Source organism: Trachurus trachurus, assembly GCF_905171665.1.
Source record: "Trachurus trachurus genome assembly, chromosome: 11".
Taxonomy (NCBI): domain Eukaryota; kingdom Metazoa; phylum Chordata; class Actinopteri; order Carangiformes; family Carangidae; genus Trachurus; species Trachurus trachurus.
Window position 1 is genome coordinate 10,294,919 of NC_139904.1, and position 22,391 is coordinate 10,317,309.

At 42.2% G+C, this 22,391-nt stretch overlaps 3 protein-coding genes across 3 annotated transcripts; 2 read left to right on the plus strand and 1 right to left on the minus strand.

Annotated features, from left to right (window-relative positions):
* The first annotated feature begins 63 nt into the window (after window positions 1–63).
* Window positions 64–10,325, plus strand: cct3 (chaperonin containing TCP1, subunit 3 (gamma)). The gene is made up of 14 exons (XM_083982043.1): window positions 64–158; window positions 1,215–1,276; window positions 1,535–1,585; window positions 2,843–2,905; window positions 3,003–3,099; window positions 3,733–3,850; window positions 5,845–6,031; window positions 6,136–6,285; window positions 7,284–7,416; window positions 7,845–7,926; window positions 8,193–8,373; window positions 8,490–8,735; window positions 9,444–9,575; window positions 10,075–10,325. The coding sequence occupies exons 1-14, from the start codon at window positions 131–133 to the stop codon at window positions 10,165–10,167; spliced, it is 1,623 nt and encodes a 540-aa protein (XP_083838169.1). The 5' UTR covers window positions 64–130; the 3' UTR covers window positions 10,168–10,325.
* A 682-nt stretch (window positions 10,326–11,007) lies between these two features.
* Window positions 11,008–17,022, plus strand: glmp (glycosylated lysosomal membrane protein). Its single transcript, XM_083982051.1, has 7 exons — window positions 11,008–11,125; window positions 11,952–12,116; window positions 12,758–12,856; window positions 13,029–13,193; window positions 14,387–14,605; window positions 15,468–15,736; window positions 16,320–17,022. The coding sequence occupies exons 1-7, from the start codon at window positions 11,021–11,023 to the stop codon at window positions 16,492–16,494; spliced, it is 1,197 nt and encodes a 398-aa protein (XP_083838177.1). The 5' UTR covers window positions 11,008–11,020; the 3' UTR covers window positions 16,495–17,022.
* A 59-nt stretch (window positions 17,023–17,081) lies between these two features.
* jtb (jumping translocation breakpoint) lies at window positions 17,082–22,060 on the minus strand. The gene is made up of 6 exons (XM_083982062.1): window positions 21,870–22,060; window positions 20,676–20,950; window positions 19,809–19,849; window positions 19,589–19,674; window positions 19,371–19,450; window positions 17,082–18,049 (listed from the first exon to the last, which is right to left on the minus strand). Exons 2-6 carry the CDS (start codon window positions 20,762–20,764, stop codon window positions 17,893–17,895), a joined length of 453 nt encoding a protein of 150 aa, XP_083838188.1. The 5' UTR covers window positions 20,765–20,950; window positions 21,870–22,060; the 3' UTR covers window positions 17,082–17,892.
* Window positions 22,061–22,391: the final 331 nt, after the last annotated feature.

The window sequence follows — 22,391 nt, forward strand, 5'->3', positions numbered from 1 at the left end:
CGTCAAAGTGTTCCTGTCCGCTGATTGGTCGGTCTGTGCCGGCTTCTCCCGCCCCCGCCCGTTGAGCCCTCCTTCTCGTCGATCCTCCCAGAAGCTTCTCGGTGCCTCTGTCCCGGGTCTCGCTGTCACCATGTACGGCCAACAAGTCCTAGTGCTCAGTAAGTGTCTCTAACACCCTCACAATTTAATGTTTTAGAGCTGTAAAGTGTTTTTTAGCGGGACACGGAGCCGTTACCGTCTCCGCTTTGTGGTTGTTTACCGTCGCAGCGGCCCGGTGTAGCACGTGCTACCCCGCATCGTTACAGCACGCCGACATGCTAAGCTAGGCTATGCTAAGCTAAGATAAGCTAATGGACGTTTCCTCCGTTACTCAGCATGAACAGACAGTTAGCTCGTTAGCCGCTAGCCTCTTTTGTCGCTTTCGAGCTGTTTGTTCGTTAAACGGCGGAACAATGAAAGTTTTCGCGGCGGGTGATGAAGCTAAACTCCGTCACTGTGTCAGCGGCTGCTACTGCCGGCGGCTGACGATGTTGATGGATTAAGTGATGAAGTGATGATGTTTTGTTTGCACCAGCCACACCCTCACTGATCTGGATTCATTAGCACCAGATAAAAGTTTCAATCTGGACATTTTCATTAGAGAAAAACAAAAATCCTCTGCATATAATTTGTTACTGGTTTTATTGTTCATGTTGATTTGCACTGAGCGATTGCTGCAGCAGCAACCAGGGTTAAACCAAGCAGCTCAGTCACTGTCACACATCTCCAATCCATCAGCAGCTAATGCTCTGATAATTTCCTCTCTATATATTGACACGTTATTATTGATATCAGTCCTGCAAATTGTATGATACCAGTAATGAAAATGTATCGGCAAGGCAAGGCAAGGAAATTTGATTTGTATAGCCAGATTTTACCAACAGTTTGTGTCAAGGGGCTTTACACAGCATCATGACAACTTCCTCTGCCCTTGGACCCTCACATCGAGTGAGGAAAAACTCCCAAGAAAACCCTTTAAATAGGGAAAAGAAATAGAAGAAACCGCAGGGTGAGCAACAGAGGAGGGATCCCTCACCCAGGACGGGCAGACTTGCAATACATGTTGTATACAGACAAGAGACAGTTTATCTATAAACTGTTCATGTTCTGGGGTGTAAATGTTGTGTACTGATATTAACTACCTGTGTGTCTATGTGTTTTTTCCCCTCTTGCAGACCAGAACGTGAAGAGAGAGTCAGGACGTAAAGTCCAGACTGGAAACATCAATGCTGCAAAGGTAGGTGCACAGATTTTTCATAAACGTCTTCAAATGGAGCTCATTTTCTGCCCAGCCAATTGGTTGTAGCAGTAATGAGGGGTCAGATACAGCTTCATCTCAGTTGTCCAGCTGGTTAAAGCCTGGAGCTGCAGTTGGCTGTCAGGAGAAAAACGGAAAACCAATAGTTTTGCATGAGGCGGGGCCAAGCTGAATGATGAGGTTGTCTAGGTGTGAGACAGGAGCAACGTTTAAACATTCACGCTGTTTGTGTTTCAGACCATCGCAGATGTGATCAGGACCTGCCTCGGCCCACGGGCCATGATGAAGGTGAGAAATCCTGATATTACTGTTTTAATTAACTCTCAGGCCCTTCAGCAATATGCACATCACTAAGCGACAGTAGCTGCGTTTCCATCACAGGTTTTCACAAAATATAAAAGCAGTATTTCTGAAATTTTGAAAAAGTACAACTGCTATTTGCAAGTGTTTTCATTGAAAGGTGTTTTGTGAATGAGTCTCGTAAAGTCTGGTCTCGCGATTCTTCACTTTGAGAAAGATGGATAGATAGATAGATAGATAGATAGATAGATAGATAGATAGATAGATAGATAGATAGATAGATAGATAGATAGATAAGCTTTATTTCGGTGTCACTCCACAACGCACAATAAAAATCCAGAGACAATATAAAAATACAGTATTGATTACAAAATGACCCGTTCCCCCTTGACAAAATTAAAAGTGTTGGGGACCACTCAAAAAGAGAGTTGTGAGACACCAACTACTTAAAACATGAATAGAAACGCACATTATGGTACCATACAAACAAAACAAACAAAAAAACAAAGCAAAACAATTATTTTACGAACTGGAACTCATAAGAGACAGTCTTCTATTGAGGATGAGGTGGCAGGCTTTGGCACATTCATTAATACAATGTTTACCAGCTAAAATGACACAATTTATTCATATCATCAAAATCATTAAAATTAAAATAAAACTTAGAAAGTGTACTAAATAGATCAGCACGAATGTCCATATAAGTAACACAGTGCAAAAGAACATGGGCTTCTGATTCAATGGAGCCAGAATCACTCCTCAATGGTGGTGGAGCAGTGATCTGCTGCAGAAGACGAAGGCAGCGCTTGATTGCCCGAAGTGAATGAGGATTTCACAGACGAACACTGGATACAAAATTCCAGGATGACCAGGGATACGTTCAATGAGCTGTGTGATGTTCTTGAACCGAAATAAGTGTTTCCATAACTCTTTTGCGATACACTTTTATATCGTTACGTCTGAAAAACCACCTCACGAGAGCATACAAATGCTTTAGCGATATTTGAGAGGCTTTTTCGAAATGTAGACATTTCCATTACCAGTTTTTTATTGCGATATTCAGGTTTTGGGTTCCAGTGGTAAAGGAAACGCAGCTATTGTGACACAGTCCAGTCTGAAATGACGGTGATGTGTCATTTTTTTGTGACTGTTTGATCAGAGTCAGTTCAACAGCACAGATAACTCTCAGGGGACAGAGGTTTGGTCTTTTTCTTTATAAAGTAACTCTTTGCTCTGTGTGTGTAGATGTTGCTCGACCCCACCGGAGGAATTGTGATGACTAACGATGGAAACGCCATCCTCAGAGAGGTGAGAGGGGGGAGGACTTGGCCCGGTCACGGTTTAAAGCATTAACATATCTGTAGCTCCGTACATTACAACAACCCGTGTGTCTCCGTGGTAACAGATCCAAGTTCAGCATCCTGCAGCCAAGTCGATGATCGAGATCAGCCGCACTCAGGATGAGGAAGTCGGAGACGGGACCACGTCCGTCATCATCCTGGGTGAGAACTGAACCGTCAGTGCTGGTTCATTAGTTTCTGGTTCATAACATCCTGTTAATCACAGTGGATTGAACTTTAACCTTCCTTTTGTGTTTTGTGTCAACCTGTTTTTAGGGGTTTTTTATGCATAAAAGGACCACGTAAATTTGTTTATTGCATCAAGGCTTTTTGGTTTGGTTTTTGGCTTTGTTAGGAACCTGAACTTAAACAAAAATGAAACATTTTTATCACAAAATGCTCTGGTTAAAATTATGACATGTGTTGTTGGTGTCGGTTTTCAGATTCAGATTCAGATTCAGCTTTATTTGTCCTTTGCAAGGAACCGGACCCGGTTATAACAATAAAAACAATAGTTAGAGTTAATAAAACTGAAATCATTAGCACAAATCTAACCTTTTCATGGATAAGGAAGCCTAACAACATAACAAAGAGATGGAAAGAAAGGGTTTTAGTGTATCTTACGGCTGATTGAAGACATTGGTCAAAACCGACTGTAACACGAGAGATGGTAGCTGAAAGCTGACAGAGAAAAGACCTTGAGCCTCTGGTTGTTTTGAACTGAATCTCCGTCGGCTGCTGTGGGTCAAATCACAGACGCTGTTAACGGCCTCGTCTCTAACTGTGTCTGTTCAGCCGGGGAGATGCTGTCTGTGGCCGAGCAGTTTCTGGAGCAGCAGATGCACCCGACCGTCATCATCAGCGCCTACAGACAAGCCCTGGAGGACATGTTGGAGACTCTGAAGGAGATCAGGTGCGTTTCTCATCTATGATTAGACCTGACTCGGGTTTCACTGGGTTTTAATGAAACTAAAGAAACAGAACTGATAGTGAAATGTTTTTGGCAGCAATATGACAGAGGTTCAGGGGCCACATGCAGCGCAATTTGATCTCAAGTGGGTTGGACCAGTATAATAAGAGTATAATGAGAACCCTAAATTTTCCCTTTGTTTTAAGATCCCAGATTATACTCTTTTTACTCAATTTCACTCAGCTGTCAGACGTCCAACTAAACTGTATTCGAAATGTATTGCCCCAAACTGATCCGTGGTCCTGGATGTCGGCTGTCTAAAAGTCGCTCATATGAGCTCTACTGAGAACAAGCTGTTTCTGTGCCTGCACCTTTAAGTAACATGGTTACTGTACACGGCAAAGATTATTACCACTTTATGACTTAAAATTGGTCGGTATTTCATCAACTTAGCTCATACCCAGGGGGCAAAATCCCAGTTTTTTGAAAAACGGACACGGAGCGTTGTAAAAGGTTTGACACCAGAAATGATATCTAGGACCTTCAAGGATTAAAACCTGGGTGGACAACCCGGTCAACTAGCTGCTGGAAAGCTACAGGGGGCCAAAACCCCTTTCTTGGGTCATTTTGCTGGCGAAATGATGTAAATGCAAATATTTAGGTACTACAATGGCATAAATAGTCATACAACTATAAAATTTGGCAGAGAGTATCTTGACACATAGGGGGAGGCATGAAAAAAAGATTCTGGGGTTTGTTGCAACTCGATTTTAAGATATCACCCTCAACATCCCAAAAAAGACCAAAAAAAGTACTGTTCGCCTGACAAATTCTAATGAAAATTATTATTTTTCAGCACTTATGGAGAATATCTATGCTTGACATGTATATAGAAAATTTCCTTAATTCATAAGCTTCCATTTGAGTCCAAGATAGCCTTTCTACTAGCTACTGGAAAGCTACAGGCTGTCTCCAAACAATGCAACACCTATTGTGAAAAACTACATGTTAACTGGCATGATCAGAAACCATTCTATTTCCGGTCTCCCCAAAGTGAACAGATAGATAGAGAAGACCGTTGGCCACAGAAAGTGGGGCTTTTGAGATAGAAAGGCTATCTTGGACTCAAATGGAAGCTTATGAATTAAGGAAATTTTCTATATACATGTTAAGCATAGATATTCTCCATAAAGTGCTGAAAAATAATAATTTCCATGAGAATTTGTCAGGTGAACAGTACTTTTTTTGGTCTTTTTTGGGATGTTGAGGGTGATATCTTAAAATCGAGTTGCAACAAACCCCAGAATCTTTTTTTCATGCCTCCCCCTATGTGTCAAGATTCTCTCTGCCAAATTTTATAGTTGTATGACTATTTATGCCATTGTAGTACCTAAATATTTGCATTTACATCATTTCGCCAGCAAAATGACCCAAGAAAGGGGTTTTGGCCCCCTGTAGCTTTCCAGCAGCTAGTTGACCGGGTTGTCCACCCAGGTTTTAATCCTTGAAGTTCCTAGATATCATTTCTGGTGTCAAACCTTTTACAACGCTCCGTGTCCGTTTTTTTGCTTTGCCCCCTGGGTATCAGGAGTTTCTTGCTGTGCACTGTCTGCAGCCATAGAAATAGACGTGGTAGGCGTTTTATCGCGCTGAGGGGCCGGCCTCACTCCCGTCGTGACATCGCCACAGGAGCTGAGTCTGAACAGCCTGTATGAGCACCGTTTTACCAGTGGGTGGGCTGCAGAGTCCATGCAGGACCCGTTTGCTTTCCTCATTCTAGGAGTTGGTAGGCTCAGGGAGGATCAGTTTATGTATGTAGAGACCAGAAAAAAAACTGTTTTTCATAATATGGGACCTTTAAGTGATGATGAAGATGTTTACATAACTCTCCTTTTACAAAACCAGAGATTTCCTGAGAAAAATCTGTGCAGATCCTTTTGTCTCTGTAATTGTCTCTCAATGATTCCCCTCATCATTGACCTCCTCCTCCCCCTCAGCACCCCCGTGGACACGTCCGACCGCTCCATGATGCTGAAGATCGTTCACTCCGCCATCAACACCAAAGCTCTGAGCCGCTGGTCTGAACTGGCCTGCAGCATCGCTCTGGACGCCGTTCGCACCGTGGAGCTGGAGGACAACGGACGCAAAGAGATCGACATCAAGAAGTACGCCAAGGTGGAGAAGGTACGAGGCTTTTCACAGGAGGACGTTGACCGGCAGCAGGTGATTTCAGATCGCGTCCAAGACTCGGCTCAGTCTGTCGATTCACTGCTTTACTTCTGTTCCAGGTCCCAGGAGGCATCATCGAGGACTCGTGTGTCCTGAAAGGAGTGATGGTCAACAAAGACGTGACCCACCCCAGGATGAAACGCATGATCAAAGACCCTCGCATCGTCCTGCTGGACTGTTCTCTGGAGTACAAGAAGGGAGAGAGCCAGGTACCGCACCGACATCTAACGCATCGAGATTCCTAATGGGACGATTATGAATCAACGCATATTGGTCATAATTATCAGACTGTTTTTGTTGAATAATGAAAAAGCCGCGTGTGGCAACATAGAAAATTGAGGATGTGATGCATCTTGATGCTTTCGTATAATCGAATTGAACCAAGTTGCAGGCTGATGAATCGTAATTGAATTGAATCGTGAGGTCGGTCAGTGTACCCCCGTCCCCACGCGATTGCAACATTATTGCTGTGTGTTGTGTTAAGCTTATGGGCTACAATAATAATCGTTTTTTTGTTTCCTTGTTTTGCTTTTCCACTAGCGCTAGTGCGACGCGACGTCCAACACGAGAATCAAACCCACTAATTTTAAAAACACACCGGCAACAGCGACCACTGACCTGTACTGAGACTGTTGTTATTCTGTCACCTGAGTTAAATTATGCTGTGTGGAAAAACACGCTGTGGTCCATCATCGAGGTGCAAAGAGTAGATACTGAGCAAGATAGTTATCTGTAGTTTACCTTAGTAGTCGCGAGTACTCGACCCTGCATTTTTTTGAGGGCGCGGCGGCTAGGATTTAGGAATGGCGGACTGCCACTCTGAATAATGAAAAAGCCATTTGTGGCAACATAGAAACTTGAGGATGTGATGCATCTTGATGCTTTGTATCATCGAATTGAACCGAATCGTAGACTGATGAATCGTGAGGCTGGTGACTATGCTCACCACTATTGACACGCTGTCCTCACACCTGTCTCAAAAATCATTCATACCCGCTGCAATACAGCTTTTTACATGCACCTTTTACCTACATATTTGTTGTGTTTATACTTGTGTTTCATGTAATTTTAGATATTTCTGTGTTTCTGTGATTTGTGTTTTTGTCATTGCCATGTATTTCCCTCAGCTGCTGCTAATGACATTTTAAATAAAGCAATAAGTTACTCTATCTGACATCTATCTATCTATCTGTTTTACCCCCTGTAGACCGACATAGAGATCAGTAAGGAGGAGGACTTTGCCAGGATCCTGCAGATGGAGGAGGAGTACATCCAGCAGATCTGTGAGGACATCATCCGCATCAAACCAGACCTGATCTTCACTGAGAAGGGAATCTCAGGTACTGCACAACTCATCTGAGCCACAATACAACAGCACTGATGAGTTGAATAATTGGCAACATGTTTGATCTCAGATATAAACTTCATCCTGACGGGTTCAGTCACACTAATAACTAATTTTTATGATGCAAAAACTAAAGAATAAATAAATAATAAGGTGTAGATTGTAGTTAGATCTGTAGTGTAGATTAATCTTCAGTAAAGCTTTGTAGCACCTCTGGATCTGTTAATATTTATCTTTCATTTTGTATTGAATTGTTTTCTCTTTTTTTTTTGTTATGAATTTCTGTATTATCTTTTTTTTTTTACCACCACAATTCTTTTTTGGCTTCCACCTCTTCCTGCACAATGTTTAATTTCATTAATTTCATAGTTTTTTATGTGCAAATAAACTAAACGACACCAACAACCGGTTCTGTGTCTCCAGATCTGGCTCAGCACTACCTGGTGAAGGCGAACATCACCGCCATCCGCCGTGTGAGGAAGACTGACAACAACCGCATCGCCAGGTAAACCAGCGGTCCTTTTTTTTTCAAAACTTTATTGAAAAGTTCCAATTACAGTCAGAACATTGACCTTGGATAATACAAAACGAAGTCGGCATCTCAAACCAAGAAAATAAATAAATATATACGAGACATGAAGTGAATGGTAAAAACCAGCGGTCCAATCAGCGCTCAGTAGGACGTTGTGATGTCACACGGCAGCAACAGCGGCTTCTTGGATCCAGTCCAGATAGTAAACTCTCTCTCTCTCTCTCGTTTCTCTCTCTCAGGGCGTGCGGCGCTCGTATCGTCAGTCGGACCGACGAGCTGCGCGAGGAAGACGTCGGTTTGGGGGCGGGGCTGTTTGAGGTGAAGAAGATTGGCGATGAGTATTTCACCTTCGTCACCGAGTGTAAAGATCCCAAAGCCTGCACCATCCTGCTGAGAGGAGCGAGCAAGGAGATCCTCGCTGTGAGTGGCCGCCGCCGCCATCTTTACCCGCCACGATCTATAAAACCACTGATCCTCGTGACGTTGTGACACACGGCGCCGCTCACTGACCCTCTCTCTCTCTCTCTGATCCCCAGGAGGTAGAGAGGAACCTGCAGGACGCCATGCAGGTGTGTCGTAACGTGCTGCTGGACCCCTTCCTGTTGCCGGGCGGTGGTGCCGCGGAGATGGCGGTGTCGAAGCGTCTGACGGAGCGTTCCCGCGCTCTGACCGGCGTCGAGCAGTGGCCGTACCGCGCTGTGGCGCAGGCCCTGGAGGTCATCCCCCGGACCCTGATCCAGAACTGTGGAGCCTCCACCATCCGAGTGCTCACATCACTGAGGGTAGGCTCAATAAAACTTTATTTATGAATGAATGAATGAATACTTTATTTCAAACATGTGAATAACATATTACACTTGAAGCACTAGTCGATAAAAACCTTTGTATGTTTGAAAAGGAGTAGGAAGAAGCATTAGTTTATTAATTCCTACCCCTTCTCCACCTAGTACCTAGTACTTTAGGTTATCTTACTTCCTGTATATCCTGTTTTTTGTTTGTTTGTTTGTTTTTGTTGAGTATTAAAAAAAAAAACACCAACAAACAACAACACCATGACTGCTTGTGTCAAAATAAATACAATAAGTGACAAGTATGGCAAAAGTGTGAAAACCTTAATGTCTGAGCTCCTCCGCTAGTCTGCTCCACAGTCTCACTCCACATATTGAAATGCAAAATGTTTTTAAAGTTGTGCGTGCATACAGATGTTTTAGATTGAGTTCCCCCCTCAAATCATATCCCCCTTCTCTCAGAAAAAAACATGCTTGAATATTTACTGGTAGTATGTTATTTGTTGCCCTGTACATGCTTTGTGCTGTTTGGAAGTGTACCAGATCAGTGAGTTTCAGTATTTTTGATTTTGAGAATAAGGGGTTTGTGTGTTCTCTGTAACCACTGTTATTTATAATCTCTAATCTGAGTTTTCAAGTACAAAACGTTGTTTGTAATGTCACAAACTATTTCATCCTTTGTCTCTTTGTCTCTGCCTTCAGGCGAAACACACTCAGGACAACAGCGTGTGTTGGGGTGTGGACGGAGAGACTGGCGTTTTGTCCGACATGACATCCATGGGAATCTGGGAGCCGCTTGCCGTTAAAGCTCAGACCTACAAGACCGCTGTCGAGGTGAGGACGTAAAACCTGATACTAGCCAAAATGATCGGAATGAAATGGGAATAAATGCCGATCCGAATAAAACTGCGTCATGTAAACACGTCGATAAGAAAATTTTAATCGGAACAGGCTCATTCGGAAAGACATTTTTCAGAACAATTTGACAGCATGTGTTTACAGAAGGAAAAGCGGTAACCCTTTAATTTACAGGCCACTAATTACGCGATAATGTCAAGAAATAACAATTAATTGCGTAGTGATGTCAGCCTAAAAATAATCGTCATTTCCTAGTAATGTCATGTTTTTCATAAAGATCAAAATTTTGGGGGAAAGACCAGAATTTTTCTCCACCAACTCGTTGCAAATGTCAATTACAATCAATTATTTCTGAGCTATTTCTACGTAATCAATTGTTATTTCTTGGCTATATTTCTCGAAATAACTATGAAATTGACCGTTATTTCTATCGATGGCTCATCACCACTGACGATGCTGGACTTGTGTTTTTCAGACGGCCATCTTGTTGCTGCGCATCGATGACATCGTCTCTGGTCACAAGAAGAAAGACAAAGACGAGCAGATGGGAGGACAGGGAGCCGAGTAGATCCACGTCGATCCAGATCAACATCAGAGTCACTCCGACAGTCTGAGTGTGTGTGTGTTTCTCTATGTTTGTTTGTGTGTATGCGTGTGTGTGTGTGGGGACCATACGACTCACTGAAACTTAATAAATCCGTCAATAAAGTCAAAGTTAGAAACATGTTTCTGGCCTGTTCTCATTCTTCCTCATGTTTCTGACATCTCATCTTTGTTGAAGCTGCAGCTGAAGTTGTCTTCATACATGTCTTTGTTTTTTTAAGTATTTTTTGGGGCCTTTTTGTCCTTAATCGATAGTAGAGTTGTGAAAGACAGGAAATGGGGAGGCAGAGAGAGGGGGATGGACATGCCCCAATGGCTGCAGCTTAATTCATTTAAACTGTTCTGATTACTTATTAAATACAGAAAACGACACAATAAAACCCATGAACCTGTAACATGTAAAAACATGAAATAAATGCTGTTATTCTTTGTATGAGGGGAATAGTCAGCTACAATGGTTTCATTTTAAATTTACTTTGAGCCAAGTTATTGGTTTTACAGAAATTAATGTTGGGAAAATGGCATTTACATTTAAAAACAAGGATTTATTGAAATACCTGTTGGTGCGATGAACAGTTATAGTTGTATGATCATTATAAAACATTTACATTATTTATCCAGCTTTTATAAAATTAACTGTTGATAGTGGACACATTATTGCAGTCAGATTTGTTTATAAAAATATCAACAAAAAGTTAGTTTTTACCACATGAGTCTTTAGAAACTGGGCCGTACTTGGCGGTGGGCGGGGCCTGCGCGGTCAGCTGACATATGAAGGAAGTGGTCACGTGACCCGCGGCTCCGCAGCAACAACAAAGATGGCGGCCGCGGTGAGATGTGGAGTCGGTTCGGTGATTTTTCTCTTTTCTGTTTTTAGCTCGTGTCTCGCCTGGTTCGGCGGAGGAGAAACTTTCAAACGACAGGTGAGGGAAAAAGTAAATATTCAAAGTCAAACCCGGAAGTGTCGGAAAACATCGAGGTAAAGACGCGGAAGGAGAGAGAGAGCAGAGGAAGTGAAAGTGTTGTTGTACAGTTCCGATGAACAACAACCTCCAAAAGTCTCTTTTCAATGCTGTAAGAATACATTTTGACCTTAAAGTCGGGTGTTAAACTGTTGAGGCTTCCCCCTTGTGTTTAAAGAAGATTATTTAACACAGAAAATGTTTCATGTAGTTTAATTTGCCACTTTAATTACACAGAGAAATATTTGACTTTTTAAAAAAATATTTAAACCAAAGAGAAAATTCCTGAGATTTTTTTTTAAACCAAAGAGAATATTTCTGAGATTTTTCATGTTAAACCTGTTAAAAACGGAAAGAAGTATCGATTTTCATTTTGTTTACCTCTGATAAAATGTTAGAAACAATAGATCACTAACATGTCATTAAAGTCAAGGTAAACTAATGAAGTAGTGAACCAGTGTAAGACACAGAGAGTTAATATGACACAGAAAAACATCTAGTTTCAATTGATGTTCACCTTGAAGTAGGTTGTTAACTTTTAGATTTATTCTGGAAGTGAAAGGTTGAAGCTTCTGCTTTAATTTACCTTAAAGGAGGGAGACCATCATTTTGCAAGAAAGAGTTTATTTAAAGAGAAATGTTTTAATGTGACACCACAAAGTTAAAGACACCGAGTAGAACCTCTTTAGTAAAATGAGCCATTGATCACTCAGTCATAGTTGGCCTTTGATCAGTAATGATTGATTGATGATGATGTGACCTCAGTTCCTCTTCTTCCCTCCTTCAGGTGTCAGTGCAGCTGAACCCCGGCGCGCCTGAGCTCCCACCTGGTGGCGACCTGCTGCACCTGCGAGCTGTGGGGGACAACGACACTCTGCACTACTTGTACTGCACCGTGGGAGCGCCGACCGTGCTGCTCGTCCACACCAACTCTACCTCGTCTACTCTGGAGGTAAAAAAAAAACTTGAAACCACAGAGTCACACGTGCTGCTGCGGCACATTCACATGTTTTCTTAAAGGGATAATTCAACATTTTGGCAAACTGGCCCATTGCCATGATACTCCCTATAGTCAAACTCATCAAATACACAATCCAACAACTCCAAAACGCTCTGGTGGACAAGTTGTGACCTGCACATTCACCATGCTATGAGATAATAACAGAACTTTACGATATGGAGTTGTTTTCGAGGCAAATGCAGAGACTGCTTGCCGAAAAACTGCATCTGAAGGCAACGCGCATCAGCGATTTTGCATGAATTTACCTCTAAAACAACTCTGTCTCGTAACGTTGTGTTATTTTCTCATAGCGTGGTGAATGTGCAGGTCACAACTTGTCCACCAGAGCGTTTTGGAGTTGTTGGATTGTGTATTTGATGAGTTTGACTATAGGGAAACCAAGAAATCCCATTAGCCTCCATAGCGTAGCTCTGAGCAGCTTACGGCTCTGCTCCGCCGTTCTAAAAATAGCTTGCACCGACAATTAAAGGTAACAAACCTACTGCTAAAACTATAGGGATTAAGGCAATGGGCCAATTTGCCAAAATGTTGAACTATCCCTTTAATATTCTGCTTTGTTTTCTATCTTTAAGGTCGATTGGAAGCCGTTTTTGGCTCGTAACACCAGCGGCAGTGTGAGGGTGGAGCCAGAGAGCAGCATCCAGTACAGCTCCGCCATCGTCTTTCGCAGGGTCAGAAACATCCACCTTAACATCGAGTCTGTCCACCTTAAATCTGCAGAGAACCAGAAATAGTTTGTCAAAGAATATTATCAATACACTTTTGCTCTGTTTTTAAATTCTTTGATGTACCGAGAGAAAAATAAAATCTGGATCTCTAATGTTTTCATTCTTTCTCCCTCAGCTTTGGGAGTACGACGACGTCAACGACACGGCCGATCCGACCTCTGACCTCTTCCCTCCGTACGAGCTGCAGGACTTCACCTGGTCTCGTCTCAACCTGTCGGGTCCCGTCTCTCTGCTCTGCGGATCGGCCGCCGGCGCCACCAAGGAGTCGTTCTGCCTTCAGGTCGGACATCCACATATACATACGAACAGCTGAGCTTACCGTCGTCACGGCGACACCAGGGTCACATGACCTTTAACGTCCGACATGTGAACCTGTGGGGTTTATTGTTATTTTAATCTAATGTTAACTTTGTGCAAAAATATGATTTAACACAAATATTTAGTTTGTTTCTGACATTTTGTATCGTCGCTGTCTCGTGTTTTGGTCGGTGTTGTATTGATGTGAATGAACTGAGCTGTTAAAGGACAATTCCAGGCGAATTCAACTCGGGGGTGTATTTTCCTATCATTTTAGGTCTAAAAGAAGGAATCTGAAGATTTTCAGTTTAATCGCTCCTGTTTTGCGGTAGTTGCGTCTGTCCCTGCGTCGCCACGGCAGCGATGAATGGGAGTGGATGTAAGTTCCGCTGTTTAGGCTGTTTACAGCCCTCAAAGCCGCAATTTTTTTCCACAGACAGCGTCAGATGGAGACTCAAACATGCACCGAGAAGTTTATTTACTTCAAGCAAGCCGACATGTTTGTAAAACTAGATCTAATTCAAAGTCTCCCGGAGTCTCGCGCGAGCCCGAAGTTGCAGTGCGCGGTGTATTCAGGCGCAGTCGGAGCTACCGCTTGTGTCATAAACACAGGAATATCAACTCTTGACTTGCTTCAAGTGTACATTTTTTCCACAGACAGCGTCAGGTGGCTACTCAAACATGCGCCGAGAAGTTTTTTTTACTTGAAGCAAGTAAAGAGTTGATATTCCTGTGTTTATGACACAAACGGTAGCTTTTCCCACTGCACCTGAACACACCGCGTACGGCAACTGGGTCTCGCGCGAGACTCCGGGAGACTTTGAATTAGATCTAGTTTTACAAACATGTCGGCTTGCTTGAAGTAAATAAACTTCTCGGTGCATGTTTGAGTAGCCATCTGACGCTATCTATGGAGAAAAAATTGCGGCTTTGAGGGCTGTAAACAGCCTAAACAGCGGAACTTACATCCACTCCCATTCATCGCTGCCGGGGCGATGCAGGGACAGACACAACTACCGCAAAACAGGAGCGATTAAACTGAAAATCTTCAGATTCCTTCTTTTAGACCTAAAATGATAGGAAAATACACCCCCGAGTTGAATTCGCCTGGAATTGTCCTTTAAACACATGATCAATAAGTCTCTGTGTTTTTTTTTGTTTTTTTTTGCTCCACAGTTGTCCGTGTTTGATTCGGAGGGGCGTGATCAGTCCTGGCCCCGCCTCATACACACGGCCAACTCCTCCCAGGTGAAGGTGTGGATCGACGGTTTGTTGCCGCGGGCGAATCATTCGAGGTTCATGTTGGAGCTGGAGGCGGTGGGCGGGGCTAATCCTCTGAGCAGAGTGGAAGTCCTTCAATCCATCGATGACGAGTATACGCCGTCGATATTCAAGGTAATGAATACTTCCACACAGGGGGTTTAATAGGGCTTGGTTTAAAGGGATAGTTCAACATTTTGGCAAATTGGCCCATTGCCATAATCACTATAGTCATAGCAGTAGGTTTGTTACCTTTAATTGTCAGTGCAAGCTATTTTTAGAACGGCGGAGCAGAGCCACGAGCTGCTCAGAGCTACACTACGGAGGCTCATGGGATTTCTTGGTTTCCTTCATCAAACTCATCAAATACACAATCCAACAACTCCAAAACGCTCTGGTGGACAAGTTGTGACCTGCACATTCACCACGCTATGAGATAATAACGGGACATTACGAGATGGAGTTGTTTTAGAGAAAAATTCATGCAACCGCTGATGCGCGTTCCCGTCGGGGGCAGTTTTTCAGCAAGCAGTCTCTGCAGTTACCTCGAAAACAACTCTGTCTCGTAACGTTCTGTTATTTTCTCATAGCGTGGTGAATAAAAAACAGCTTGCACCGACAATTAGAGGTAACGAACCTACTCCTAAAACTATAGGGATTATGGCAATGGGCCAATTTGCCAAAATGTTTAACTGTCCCTTTTAAAAAATCAACTTTGCGATTCATATCGATCTTCATTTGAAAGATAAAATTCTTAGATCGATCTTTTAGCCCTAGTGTTTAATGTGGTTGATCAATTGATGGTTGGTCCAGTCACGCCTGAACACATCACTTGGACTCTGAAAGACAAGCGGGGACGTGTTTGATGTTTAGCTTCACTGATCAGTCGGTTTACTGGGGAAAAACATCAGCAGATTGATTGTTAATAAATGAATAAATGTTGCAGATCACCAGATGTTTAAAGATAATGAACCTCTCTGACCCTTTGACGTCTCAGGTGTCTCAGTGGGTTTCGTCGGTGAACGGCAGCTCTGACGTTCTGGGTTACGTCCAGTGGAAGCCGGTGGCGTACCGTCGGCCTCGCCCCGTCACGGAGGACGCCACGCCGTGCCGTCACTCCGACCCCCGGCCTCAGAGCAATGAGACGATGGCGGCGGCATCCGGTCTGGTGCGGGGCTTTTACCTGGACCCAGAGGGTTACGGCCTCAACGTGAGCTTCGGCCTCGCAGGGGAACCGTTCTACGACAGCACTCGCTTCCTCAGCTGGTCAGTGGTCTTGTTCATATTGATTATTTGTTTTTGAAAAGTCTGTTTATTGGCATTTTTTAGTTGAACACATAAACAAATTACAAATTCAGTAAATCCTCTCTCTCCCACCCCATGGTCCCATATCCTCAGAGGTCCTTGAGAAGGTTCAAGGGGGTCCCCAACCTTTCTCAAAATTTTACCACTATTTTCCAGAAATATTAAATTTTTTTTACAGAAATTTCTCTACATTTTTCCAAAAATTGACACCGTTGGCCCTAATTTGAACGTAAATTGGCTAAAAAAAAGTAACGTTATTCAATAATTTGTGTCAGTTTAGGGGTCCTTGGTGTAAAAAAGTCTGACAACCACTGCTCTGAAGGAGAAGAAAAAGTATTGTGATAAAGAAGAAATAGAACAAGGTAGAATAACTGAATAAAACGATAATAGTAATAATAATGAATAAAATAAATAAATGAATAAACAAAACATCTATGGTTTAAGTTACCAGCTTTCACCTAAATATGCAGAAATATACTTCATATTGATTGTTTCTGATCGGTGTCGTTAACCTGTAGATTAACTGTCACTTCCTGTCCTTCAGGACGGTGCTGGTCGGCGTCGGCTCTCCTCCCGTCGACTCCTTCTCTCCGCTGGTTATCGCCATCATGGCGGTCGGTATGGGAACGCCCATCGTCCTCCTGCTGCTGGGCGGACTCTGTGTCTGCGCACGCAAGCGGGCGGCGGACTCGTCGACGGCCTACGAGCCGATCAACTGACAGCTTCATCTCAGCCAATGAGACGACAGAGACTGTTTCAAGCTCAAGCTCTCTGAAGTGACAGATGATGTCACTAACCCGAAGACCCGCCTCTTGCAGTGGTCGGCCAATCAGGACTGAGGGTATTTAAGGTTTTTATTATTTTTATTTTGTTAATGGTGAAGAAAAGTTTGTATATGTTGAAGCTGATTTTTATTGTTTTAGATTTCTTATCTTCACTTTTGATTTTTAAACCGCTGGATACACTTTAACTTTTTTTTTTTTTTTTTTAATTGGTGAAGGAAAATATAATTTAAACACACACAACACAAGTTTTTCTTCCATAGTCATATTTCATGTTTAAACTCATTAAACAAACCAACAGAGTGTAAAGTGTGCTGTGTGTCTGTACCTCCAGTTTGTTTTCATATTGATGTGTGTGAAAATGGAACTTAAAATGTATAAATGATTAACAATCCAGGTTTTTGCTGATTCAACCAAAGTCTGTATAAATACAAAAAAGTTTTAATTAAAGTTTTGTGTCCTGAGGTTTCATGTTTGGTCCTTTTAAAAACAGACTGTGGCTCAGATTCATCAGTTTCCTCTTCCAATTTATTTCCTCTAAAACTTCACAGAAAAACAAAACCAAACTTATTTACAGTTGAACCCTAAAATGAGAAAAATCCCCAAAAAAACAAAAAAACAAATCCACCTGTTGCTTAAAAACACAGCAGCTCAACGGTGAAGAAAGCTTCACATCGTCTTCATCGGCTCCTCCACTGAACTGCTGAGCTCGTCAGATTTGTTCCAACCAATCGGACGCTCTGGTGACGATGACGACGTCTCCGCTGCCGTCATTTGTTGTCCGGTCTGAAACGCTGAGGCAGGGACCAATCAGAGTCCAGCAATGGGTGAAGTCGCCCAATCAGGTGAAGGACGGGGTTCAAAAATGAAACACTGTGGGAGGAGTTTAACTGAGAACGAGGAACACTGACTGACTGAGGTCCGGTTTTTCTTCATCTCAAAAACAAATTTAATTTTTTTTTTTTAATTATCGATTTTAAAAGGTTAAATTCTCCATCAAGATTTGCTGACCAAGAGATTAAATTTGGTATTTGACCTGTGTTGAGATCTTGGAATGAAATGTAAAAACTCTTGATGGACAATTTGACATTTGAATAATTTTAATGACAATTTCATTATTGATGAAGGAAAGGAAACAGGAGTTCAAATGGCTCAGACTTTACACCGCTGCTGGTTTTTGCTCTGCCTTCAACAAAAAGTCCAGTTTCCTGCAGCTTTCTTTAGTCCCGATCCCTGATCCATCCCAGTCTGTATTCAGTCCAAACTCTGAATCTGGATCAGTTGAAACTCCACTTCTTGGTAAAATAACGCTGCAGGATAAAACTCTCTGGTTCCCTAGATGGACTCGATCTGTCTGCGGACCTTCTCGGAGGCGAGGCGGTCGAGCCAGCGCTGACGGACGACCACAAGGACGGCAAAGACAACCGTCATCCCCAACATGGCCGCCTCAAACTTCCAGAAGAGATGCTCCTCCATCACTGCAGAGCGGCAGCTGTGTGGGGGAAGAGGAAGGGGGCACATATGAGGGCTGGGCAATCAATATACTTCCAATAGGACCACTGTATGACATTTAAAGAGGAACTATGAAGGATTTTTGGCCGAACTATGCTACTTTTTTATTTTTTTACCCGTAATCTCTTGTTTATGACAGATAAGACTACACAAAGATACACGTTGTAACATCATATATGATATATAACGTTATCCACCGCTCAATGGATTGATTTCTTGCCAGCTTCATTGCAAACAAATGCACATGGCCGAAGGGAGGGTTAGCAAATCAGCGGAAAAGCGACCAAACCTTTAAAAGCACTATAAGGTTCAATGATAAGTAAATGTAACTTCTTATTCACAAATGAAAGGTAACACTTTATAATAAGTACACACTTTTAAGTATTAGTTAAGCATTAATAAATACTGAATTCTTCATTTATAATGCATGAATACTCATTAGTATGTAGTTAATAAATACAGTTAGTGCTAATCAATGATGAGTAAAACATTTCTAACTGTGTTTATAAACTACATACTAATGAATATTCATGTGTTATAATGATTAATTCAGTATTTAAATCTTAACTAATGCTTCATAGTGTGTACTTATTATGAAGTGTTACCACATGAAAATATGAGAATTAATAGTTTCAAACATCACGTTTACATCTCCTGGGCCTGTCAAGATCTGGGTCAGGTCATTTTAAATCAGGATTTATATTAGAAAAGTTGAAACAATTAGAAAACATGAACATTGAGCTGCTAACCATGTACTGATGTAATGGAGAAAAATAGTCGAGCATGAAATGAGATAATAAAAGATGTTGAGGGATGGTGACGTCTGATTCGTTCATATTCAGAGAATCAGAAATGGAGACTTTTATGTTAAATGTTTGAACAACTTATAAAATTGCTTCCTCCTTCTCTTTTATGTCCACTCATTTGACTATTCAAGGGGAATTGCAGGTTTTTTTTACATTCTGGACCTTATTTCTAGCATAAAATACGATCATTTACTCACCCAGATAACTTTGGTATTGTTACAAGTCGTTCCGATGGAATTAGATCGCATCATATGGATACACGCGGCTCTCGGCTGGAGCTAATTTCGTCGGAACAACTTGTAATGACACCAAAGTTATCTGGGTGAGTAAATGATCGTATTTTATGCTAGAAATAAGGTCCAGAATGTAAAAAAAAAACGGCAATTCCCCTTTAAGTGTGAACAGAATAATTTTCCTCCAGTGTGTTTTTCCTTCTTCCTCTCAACCACGATGTTGATCATGGGACTCATGGCGGTCTCAGTGCAACAGTCTCACCTCTTGTACTCGTCTTTGTTGGATTTGGTGCAGTTGACTCCCTCCACGTATCCCGTCAGTTCACAGGCCGACCACGACTTCTGAAACAAGAAAAAACACACAGCTACAGATCCATAAACACACAAATCGTTTGTTCCTAAACAAAGTCAAAGAACTTTATTATCGGAAAAGGACGCTCTGACATTTGAGTCATTGTGAAAACACAACTGAGCACTTACAGACTGGAAGGCCGTGCACTGTGAACACGATGTCGTCACTATAAACTCCTCCAGCAGCCAGCAGGGGGTCGACGACGGCTTCGCTGCTGCAGAAGAAGGAGAGAGGTCAGAGATCGGACTGAGAAAAGCAGCTTTCATTTCTCTCATGGCCATCCTGATAGACTGAGACTAGACAACCATTTCAGACATGTTTTATTTTAATTTGAACGAACTGTAGTACCTGTAGTTTTCACGTCGCTCAGCAGCGCTGCACCAAAGACTCTGAAACACAACAAAACAATAAAGAACATTACACAGGATTGTGGTCCTGGATTGAGATAGTTTAAGGTTTCTGTCAGTGTCTTTATTATGTTCTTTTAGCTCTGTGTTCGGTCTCCTCCACCTCCTGAGAGAAAACAGTCCTGTACTGAATTTGCCTGGGGCGCGTGAATGTTAGAGCGCAATACAGGACTGTTTAGGCCAGGGGTGTCAAACTCATTTTAGTTCAGGGGCCACAAACAGCGCAATTTGATCTCAAGAGGGCTGGACCAGTGAAATAATAGTATTTTAACCTATAAATGAGAAGAACTTTGAATTTTTCCCTTTGTTTTAGTGCATTATTAAGATGTTTACAGTTGATTAACTCTACTTTTACAAAACATATTATGAACAACCTGAAATCTCTTGATAAAAAATATATGCAATTTCAACAATACTATGCTTACGCCAAATTCAACCAGCGGGCCGGATTGGACCCTCCGCCGGGCCGTTTTTGGCCCGCGGGCCGCATGTTTGACACCCCTGGTTTAGGCTGTAAAAATGTCCTAAATGACGTTGTTTCAAGTAAACTCTGGACTATATCCCTTCAGGACACTTAGATTGCAGTGGATGAGCAGTAAGGAGGAATATTACAAGGTTTTTGTGTAGTTTTATGAACGTTCTTGTGTCGGGCCCTATTGACTCCCATATAAAGATTTCGTTGGACTACGATCCCGCGTAATTTCATTTTTTGGTGAACTCTTCCTTTAAATGTTGCACAGTGTTGACCAGCTAATCTCTAAACTGTGAAATCTAGAGTGACCTCTGACCTCTGTGTAAACACACTCACCTAAGCGAGACGAGGCCCCAGAACAGAGCGTGAAAGACGAGGACGCGAGGCCGACAGCACGCCACAGGGATCCGACAGTCACTCTCCATCAGCCTGCTCCTCCACCAGGACGACACCGCAGCCACCCTGACGACCTGATACCCGCTCCCCACTGGTTCTGTCCGCCCGTTTGCTGTCTGCTTGTCTGTCTGTCTCACTGCTGGTTTCCTCCGTCAGTCGCTTTACATAGTGAATGAACTTTACTGACTTGCTTCAAGACTCCTGGCTGCTGACACCTGGAAAGATAAAACAGAGCAGATCATCAACCATTCAATCAGAATCAAGTCTGTGAACATTTACATTTGGAGCAACGGCTGTTTTCGTTACTTCTTAATCTGTTTAGCATTTTCTAAGATTACTCATATAAACTTTTCAAAGTTTTTGAGCTGTTCTCAAAGGTCTGGTTTGGTTTGGCTATCAGCACGCCGACATGAATGCAAGTAAAGAAAAAGGCAACAACAACAACAGTCTCATATTTTGGCTTCAAAAATAATTACACTTTCTGGAGACTGATTTATCGTTTCTGGACAGATAACCTTGTACCTCACATAAATATTATTTTGGATTTAGAGACACTTTATTGATCCCAAAGGAAAGGAAAATGAAGATGTATTTAATAAACTAAAGAATAACTTCAAGTTCTGTTATAAGCAGATAATAAACTGCATTTTCATTTCATTTATTGGATGTCCCTTAGCATAGCTATTCTTCCTGGAACTAATACAAATCACAACATTGACGCAGACAGAAACACAACAGAACACATGATCACCAACACCTGAACACTACAGATTAAGAATCCACAATTATATGCGAGGGGGGAAACAATATAGCAAAACATACACACAAATACCAGAATAACAATAACGTTATCACAGGGGCCATTTCTCTGTTTGTGTCCAAACTCACAACAAAGATCCGCCGGGTTAGCAGCAGGTTAGCCCACAGGCTAATTTAGTTAATAATTTAACTCAGCTATTATTACTTGTTAGTCTGAGTGACGACGCGAGGAACTGAATATGTTCAGTATGAAAAAAACAACTTTAAACGAACCAGTCAGTCACACAACAGTCCAGATGTTTTGCCTGCTAATGCTAACGGTTAGCCTGCTAGCATGCTAACGTTAGCCACTTAGCTCCGGGGACGAACACTTACGTTAATCCGTTGAAACCGACGTCATTTGACCAACAGAGTGGGAACCGGGGAGGAAAGAACCAGCCGTTGAAAACCGGCGGAGAGACCCGGTCTAGTACTTATATCCACCGGAGAAACGGAGACCGAGACCTGGTCAGACCACCGACTGTTACCGACTCTGTTTTCTGTCCGCGGCCTTTAACCGAGACGTGACGTCAAACAACACACGTACACTTCCGGTACAATTACTTCAAAATAAAAAGCATCAAATAAATCGCGTCTCTAAATCGGACCACAAATGCTGTGTATTTATAAATGTAAAATATATTTTCAAGAGTCATTGTTAAGGTTGGATACAAACTTTATATAAATACACAGTTGTATTGTCCCACATATGAAATGAACAAAACAATGCAACAGTGTTTAGCCCATGTGCATGTGGTAGATAACTAGATCTAATGTAACTAACCAAATAATGTAAGTAATTTAGTAATACTGTCTTACGTTTCTGATTGGTTGACTAGTCTGCTGGGTTTCTTTGCA

What these genes read in the sequence shown, in the direction of transcription:
- cct3 (XM_083982043.1), top strand. Translation starts at nt 131, where the DNA reads ATGTACGGCCAACAAGTCCTAGTGCTCA. An exon ending in CACTGAGAAGGGAATCTCAG is followed by an intron (nt 7,417 to 7,844) that starts GTACTGCACAAC and finishes CTGTGTCTCCAG; the next exon opens with ATCTGGCTCAGCACTACCTG. An exon ending in GACAACAACCGCATCGCCAG is followed by an intron (nt 7,927 to 8,192) that starts GTAAACCAGCGG and finishes TCTCTCTCTCAG; the next exon opens with GGCGTGCGGCGCTCGTATCG.
- glmp (XM_083982051.1), top strand. Translation starts at nt 11,021, where the DNA reads ATGGCGGCCGCGGTGAGATGTGGAGTCGGTTCGGTGATTTTTCTCTTT. An exon ending in GAGAAACTTTCAAACGACAG is followed by an intron (nt 11,126 to 11,951) that starts GTGAGGGAAAAA and finishes TCCCTCCTTCAG; the next exon opens with GTGTCAGTGCAGCTGAACCC. An exon ending in AGCACTCGCTTCCTCAGCTG is followed by an intron (nt 15,737 to 16,319) that starts GTCAGTGGTCTT and finishes CCTGTCCTTCAG; the next exon opens with GACGGTGCTGGTCGGCGTCG.
- jtb (XM_083982062.1), bottom strand. Translation starts at nt 20,764, where the DNA reads ATGGAGAGTGACTGTCGGATCCCTGTGGCGTGCTGTCGGCCTCGCGTC. An exon ending in AGTGCACGGCCTTCCAGTCT is followed by an intron (nt 19,451 to 19,588) that starts GTAAGTGCTCAG and finishes TTCTTGTTTCAG; the next exon opens with AAGTCGTGGTCGGCCTGTGA. An exon ending in AACAAAGACGAGTACAAGAG is followed by an intron (nt 18,050 to 19,370) that starts GTGAGACTGTTG and finishes TCCCCCACACAG; the next exon opens with CTGCCGCTCTGCAGTGATGG.